This window comes from Xiphophorus maculatus, chromosome 10 (assembly GCF_002775205.1).
Source record: "Xiphophorus maculatus strain JP 163 A chromosome 10, X_maculatus-5.0-male, whole genome shotgun sequence".
NCBI classification, from domain to species: Eukaryota; Metazoa; Chordata; class Actinopteri; order Cyprinodontiformes; family Poeciliidae; genus Xiphophorus; species Xiphophorus maculatus.
In genome coordinates this window covers 8561094-8568305 of record NC_036452.1, presented here as the reverse complement: position 1 = coordinate 8568305, position 7212 = coordinate 8561094, and the positions used below count along the sequence as shown (strand labels likewise).

Here is a 7212-nt window from a genome sequence, read left to right as displayed (position 1 = left end):
TTGGGAGAAATGGGACACTGATGCCCATTTCTCTTGCTCACTGTTCAAAACAGGAAAGACAAGCGAACATGCCATTCAAGTAAAGCAAGAAACTCCCAAAATAAATTTTTTTTTCTACATTTTTCTGTGAGATTATGGTGCTGTTGTAAAATCATTTAAGGCAATAAATAATGATGGCCATTTTATATCAACCACTGTCATAATGCAATGTACGAAAGAAAACTGTTGCAAAATAACTTCATAACTTTGAAGTAATTGGCTTTATTTCACACTTTTCAAGTAAAAAGTATCTTTTTAGGACAACAATCATTGTTTCAATTATGTATTGCTAAAAAGATTTAACAAATAATTACACTTTCACAAAATATTGAATTTATACATTTTTAAAAATGCATAGAACCTGATTTACAACTGAATATGTTCACATTTGAAGGGCCTCACAGGGTACCAGAGTAAAAAACCAACAGCATTCAAATGACACCATAGAAACATGAAATGCAGTCATCCATTTTCACCAGAGAGGTAGCTCTTCGTGCCATGAATAATGAAAGGTATCTTCTATTCAGATTACAGCAGACTGACAGAATCCGGTCCTCACATGGGCATCTACTCGACCTCTCCGCAGGCTGTGATCATGATCCTCTTGGAGGTGTGCCCAGAGCGGGAACCGTAGGACTCCACTTTTTTGACCACGTCCATTCCCTCCTTCACGCTGCCAAAGACAACATGCCTACCATCAAGCCTGAGAGAAGAAGAGCTTCGTTTTAATGCTGCTGTCTTGGACAGTGATCGACCAAGACTTCTATCTTCAAGAAGAGTAATGGATCAGTTTTTGAAGCCATTTCACTGTCCTCAACCATGATTCACAGAACTTTCTGTTTTCATGACCATTTAGGGGAAACATAATTACCTCTAAAGTTCATACCAAGACTCTTACATAAAGGATAAATACATCTTAAAAGACATAAATAAATCATTATGGGCCTTTCTGGTTTTTAAAAACGAAAACACCATTTCAACAGGAAATGAGTACCATACTGTATATGGATGATTACATGACATCTAGATCTATATTGTCTGATGGACAATGGTAGATAGGACTGGAACTGTTTTCTTGGCAAAAATTATCTTTTTAAATCGGCATTTGTCAAATCTGTGTGTGACTGACTGAATACATTTGCTACAAATATCCAAGCAAGAAGTGCAGCTGAGCTAACAGTGAAGGGGAAACATTTCTCTTAACACAAAATATTTCTCTCTTAAATCAGAGCACTGCTTTGTCAGATGATACCAGGCTTAAAATAGAAGCAGGATATTAAGACCTTCACCAGAGAAAAATATTCACCTTCCAGTGCTTTAAAAGTGAACACAACAAGAAATGTAAATGCCATCACCTGCTTTTTATCCTGAATTTTGGACAAACACTTTTTCCTATTTAAATAAATGCATTGAAAGTAAATTTGGGAAAGTGTCTCAAAGAATTTGGTTCTTCGAGAAGTGAGAACATTAGTTTGGATCTGTGTGAGCAGAACTCACACAGATTTGTGCATTTGTCACCACCGACTGGGTTTTTAGTTTTTTTGTCCAAACAACAAAATAAAGCACAAAAGTAGAGAAATCTGTAATCAATAGAGCTTTGGAACCAACGTCACTGCATATGACGTTTACATCTCGCACAGTCGCTCGGCGCCATCTTTAAAGGCCACAGGTCAAAACAAACTTGATTCCGCCGTTTTCATTGTGTTACCGACCGCAGTGAAATTGTTTGCAAGTTGAATATTGGGTATCCGCACAGTAAGGGGCGTTTAGCTCAAGGTTGATCCGACTTATGAACGCTAATTCCGGCCAGCTGTTCTCTACTGCTCCCTCCTCAAGTGCTTACAGGTTCACTTGGGGACCTTCAATTTCTGAACCAAACACTCCTGTAAATAAATGCCTTGCCTTGTGACCAAGTGATACAAAAAAAGTGGTAATTCATGCTATTACACGAGGCACACTATCCTGTGATCTATTTCATAACCTTTACTTCTCACCTTTATTGTTTACTCTTAACTGTTTAATTACACATTAAATGTTTAAAGATGGGCTCTTTCATCTGATTCGATTGTTTACATTAAATGTTTACTGCAAAATGTTTGATTATATAATTGTTTACTTTAATCATATAAAATGTTTATAAAAAATATAATTTTTCATTACACGTATGTTTATTACCTGAAATCTTTTAAATATCAAAATTTAACTCAAAATGTGATTCATTTCATCATCTGTTTACATGCAAATTGAAGTGCTTGAATCAAAGGTTTCATGAATGTTTACCACATTAAATCATGAAATGAGAGAAAACAGTCACTTCCAACTATACACATATTTCAACACAAAAGGTTCGTGTTCCTCTTCAGAGTGTGCAGCCTTGCTGAGCTCCTCTCCTGGGGTTTCCTCCACAGCCTCTCGAACTTCTATAGCCTCCACTAATGTGTTTTCATTATTTACCTCTTCTGGGGTAAATAATGAAAACACAGTCTCTGCAACTTGCTCTCCCACTTGTTGATCCCCCATGGTCTTGCTGCATCGCCTCTTTAATTGACGCGCATGTCGGTCCGATGTTGTGGCGTTTACCTCGCAGTGACCCATATTCAGTCTGGATTGAGCTAATCCATTTCATACGTCGGTTTGCCTTTAAGAGGACATATCAGAACACACATCAGTATTAATATTAAAGCACTTTGAAATGCCTTGCTGCTGAAATGTGCTATTCAAATAAAATTTGATTGATTGATTGATTAATACTGTAAATTTAATAATACTAGTAAAATAGTTTACTTCACAATAATGGAATAACCTTGATGTCCACTGACAAAACTCGGACTATGTTACATAAAAAATATAAGCCCAACCTAAACAAGGTTGACCCACTTAAATAAACTCAACATAACTGAACTTGAGTACATCCGGACAAAATCATAGCAAAAAATTATTACACAACACCAACAAAGCAAATTTAGACACTCACCAGAATGGACATGTCTGGAGCAAACTTGTAGATATCTTGGGATGTTGGAGAACGTAATATCAGGACGTCTCACCGCTGATACCCATTCGTCTCCTTTTCGTTTAGCCCCTCGCGTTGTTTACAGGCAGGAAAACAGTGAAACGAAAGACTGTTTTCCATCTTTTTACCATTTCGGTCGTGTGATCGGACATTACATCCAATAACGCAGCAAGTTCGTACCATTGCTAAATAATTTTAAGTAACTTAAATTCAAGATATCTGTGAGACAGTCGTTTTTTGTCAGTTATAGGAGTTTATGGCCCCTGAAGATGGCGCTCACATCCCTACGTCTAGAGCAGTGACAGTTCCAAAGCTCTTATAGAAAAAAGTGGATGAAGACATAAAGATTAAAAACATCAAATATTTTCTATAAACAGTTAATTTTGTATTGTGGATATCTTAAAATTGACCCTTCCAAAGTTGTAAGAAAAGATGACGAAAGAACGCAACGTATTTCTGCTAGCCCCCTTGAAGAGTGTCTGACATTACCCAAAAGAAAAAAAACTGCTTAAATTATTTGTCAACTTTTTGGTGAGGTTTTCCTGTACCTACCACTCTGTTTTCGTGGTGCAAATAAAGAACTGAGATCCGTTGGTGTTGGGTCCAGCATTAGCCATAGACAAGATACCTAAAAACACAGAAAATATAAAAGAAATATTTAATCAACGGCTAAATACACATTTTTTCCTTTCACTGCAGAGTTTTAGACTTAGACTTTTGACTCCCTTACTTATACAACAAACGTTATTCCAATTTCTACCACTAAAGCAGTATTTCATTCAGACATGCCAATGATCAGAATTTTATGAAAACTGCACACAACCCCCACCTAGTGGAGAAAAATAAACATGACAAGAACTATTCAAGTGCATCTCGGTTGTTTTTATTTAATAGTTCAATTTAAAAATGTGAAACCACTAAATTATCCAGATGCATTAAGAACAGATATATTTAAAGTTTTTATGGCACTTAAAAAAAAATTAAAACCACAAATTGAGTTTTCATGTCAGAAAAGATTTTTCTTTTTTACAAAAGTTGTATGTGGTTGCCTATCCAATCGTCAAGACTGCTCAGTTGACATGTGTTAAGCAGTAGTCATTGACACCCTAAACATATATTGCAAACCACAACATATGAATATATTATTTGAAAGTTTAGAGGAAGGAAAACAGTTTGCAAATGTATTTTTTTTTTTTTAGCATAGTTAACATACGTTGCATTATTTGCTATCCACTACCTCTGTGTTTCTCAATATTTAGCCTAGAACAAAGCACAGATCATTTATTTACTATCAGAACAAAGGTTAAAATGGCCACCTTTAATGCTCTGGTGTAGCAGTTTAAAACTACAGAGAAGTCAATCTAAAAACAAATTTTTAAATGTAGAGTGACACGCTTTCCAAACATTTATGGTCCATTTTGTCTCATTTTAAACATATAGAACCTCAGTGCAGACTTAGGGTTGATAAATACCGGCTGTCACTAAAAACAAGCCCCTGAAAGTAAATTGAAAATGTAACACACTTCGATGTATTACAGGGCTGGGTCTATGTCCAGAACCAGGGCTGGGTCCATGTCTGGTGTTTTCCTAGAAACTTTGTTTGAACAAAGCAGAGCACACCCTTGTGATTACCCGTTCTATCACTCACATACAGGTTGTACATGAAACATAAAACTGTGCATGCACACACTCGTGTTTTTCGACAAAAAAAAAAAGAAGCTACCATGTACATCTCAAGACATGACCTGCTAGAGAAACTGAAATTATGGAATTAATACCCTATGAAGAAGTACACTTCTAAAAAAATCCCTGTAAGAAAATCTGTTTGGACTGAAGCAGTGTGACGGCAATGCCAAAGTTTTAATTATTTGTAGACAAGCTGTCGCCAATTCACTTCTGGTCTTAATGCTTCTAAAGAGGCTGTTAGTGCACATTACAGAAATAGGTGATGTTATATAGGAAACACTTTAGCAGTTGAAGTGTAAGTGTTACTATTTGAAGCAGTTGGATAATGCAATGCTTTTTTTCAGTTATTGCGCAAATATCTCAAAAATTGAGGCTATCGTGTCAGCTCATGTCTTATGTCAAACACAACTGTTTTAGAAGAAATTCTTGTATTTAATTACTAGAGAATAAAGCCTGGAAATGTGAATAATGTACAAAACGGCATTATTACCAGGTCCAGTGTGCTTCAGCTTAAAGTTTTCATCAGGAAATCTCAAACCGTAAATTGACTTCCCACCAGTTCCATTGTGGTTTGTAAAGTCTCCACCCTGAAAACATAAAATAAATAAAACAAAAATTACTAAAAACTACAGACAGCAGGATGGGTTTTATTATCGAAATGGATCTTGTTTATCTCTCAAAGCTAAAAGTAAATTGGTAGCAGCAACATTCCTGCCACTTCTGGATTATGGAGATGTTTTATATATGAATGCTTTGACCAAATGCTTTCAATCATTGAATACTGTGCATCATTGTGCTTTAAGGGTTGTAACCGGTAGCAGACGTCTGACACATCATTGTGAGTTGTATGCAAAAGCTGAATGGCCTCCTTTAAGCGTATGGAGAAATAATCACCTGATGATCCTGATTTATAAATCTCTACTCGGCTTGGCTCCAGCATACTTAAGCTCTCTCTTGCATAGACCTGTTATTTCCCATACTTTACACGCTAATAAAATTTTTATTTTGAATGTGCCACGAGTTCGAACTGAAAAGGGGAAGCAAGCATTCAGTGTGATGGCTCCTACAGTCTGGAATCAGCTCCAGTCTGATCCAATTGATTTCATTGGATTTATTTAGAGCGGTTCTTAAAAACAGGCAGCAAGATTCTATTAAACAGAGTCACTGCTTTTAAATTGTTTTCTATTGTTTTTCACTTGTGCATATGTACTAATTAGTTTTATTTTGTAACCAGGTTGCTGTGTATTGCAGCCTTCTGCCCAGGTCCCTCTTGAAAATGAGATCTTGATCTCAACAGGTTCCACCTGGTTAAATAAAGGAAAAAAATAAAAAATAAAGGGAGGAAAACCCTTACCTGACACATAAACTGAGGGATCACCCTGTGGAAAGAGGAGCCCTTGTAACCAAATCCATGTTCTCCTGTGCACAGCGCTCTGAAGTTTTCTACAAGAAATATTAGATATTAGTTATTTGTCATTTCTTCCATTCTCAAGAGAGCTCCAGAAAGCAGATGCAGATTAGCTTTAAACAACAATTGATTTGTGCTCAGTCTGCATTAAGTCTTTAGGATTCCACCCAAACTCAACCAGTTCAAACCTGCACGCCTTTAGATGTTATCACTGAATTCTGCATAAATTTAGTAGCAGGCGTGTGCCCAATTTCTACATGTCTTAATTCCATTATATTGACTCCTGTACTAAATTTAATTTATAGTGATTTTCAGGTAAAAAAAAAAAGAGAAAAAAAGTAACAATGAAAAAATAAATGAACACCTACCTGCTGTTTTTGGCACAACATCTGCGTTGAGCTAGAAAAATAAATAAAAGATTTTAAGATGGCGGAATATTTCGTAGCAGAGTAAATAACGCTGACACACTGAAAACAAAGAAACTGTACAGCTCCCTAACTGCTCACCTCAAATGTCACTCTGCCCAGAGGCTCGTTGTCTGCGGCAATGTCAAAGTAAACCTGGGGGTTTTTATTTGCTGTTGCCGGTCCGCTGCTGCACAGGCGGGCGGCGATGAAGGCCAGAGAACGGAACTTTAACCTGTTTAACAAAATCGACATCTTAAAACAACTACTGTCACTCAGCACACTCGGTTTCACTCAGCTCAACAAGCAAAAGTCACACTGCTATGTAGAAGGAAGCGTTGAAGGATACTCTCGCAACAGGACGTAAGTACGCGCTTGGTATCGGGGCTATCGCGAGACTGGAAGAGACAGGAAACACAAACCCACATGTCGCCTGCTAAAGAGGTCTCCAGAGTTGTTTAGATTATATAAGGGAGGTGTTGATAAAGGCATGGGCGTAGGTTTGGGTATGGACGGTCGTGACATGTCACGACCAATATTCAAGGGATATAAAATAGTCCCGACCAATTTTTTTGCCATATTAATAATAATAAAAAAAACATATGTATTTTTTAACAAAAACAAAATAAATAAACGAAAATCTACATTGATTAGTTTAATAT

At 36.7% G+C, this 7212-nt stretch overlaps 1 protein-coding gene across 2 annotated transcripts; it reads right to left on the bottom strand.

Annotated features, from left to right (window-relative positions):
* Positions 1 to 241: 241 nt before the first annotated feature.
* On the bottom strand, positions 242 to 6945 carry LOC102224372 (peptidyl-prolyl cis-trans isomerase A-like). 2 transcript variants are annotated; one of them, XM_023340321.1, is made up of 6 exons: positions 6653 to 6945; positions 6515 to 6545; positions 6093 to 6181; positions 5229 to 5325; positions 3605 to 3680; positions 242 to 712 (listed from the first exon to the last, which is right to left on the bottom strand). In XM_023340321.1, exons 1-6 carry the CDS (start codon positions 6803 to 6805, stop codon positions 607 to 609), a joined length of 552 nt encoding a protein of 183 aa, XP_023196089.1. In that variant the 5' UTR covers positions 6806 to 6945; the 3' UTR covers positions 242 to 606. The 2 variants fall into 2 exon arrangements, with proteins under 2 accessions (XP_023196089.1, XP_005794648.1); XM_005794591.3 differs by having other exon boundaries at positions 242 to 742; positions 6653 to 6941.
* Positions 6946 to 7212: the final 267 nt, after the last annotated feature.

Coding starts and splice junctions, on each gene's coding strand:
- LOC102224372 (XM_005794591.3), bottom strand. CDS start 6,805: ATGTCGATTTTGTTAAACAGGTTAAAGTTCCGTTCTCTGGCCTTCATC. Junction 3,681..5,228: donor GCTGAAGCACACTGGACCTG/GTAATAATGCCG, acceptor CTGTGTTTTTAG/GTATCTTGTCTATGGCTAAT. Junction 743..3,604: donor TGCACCACGAAAACAGAGTG/GTAGGTACAGGA, acceptor TTCTTCTCTCAG/GCTTGATGGTAGGCATGTTG.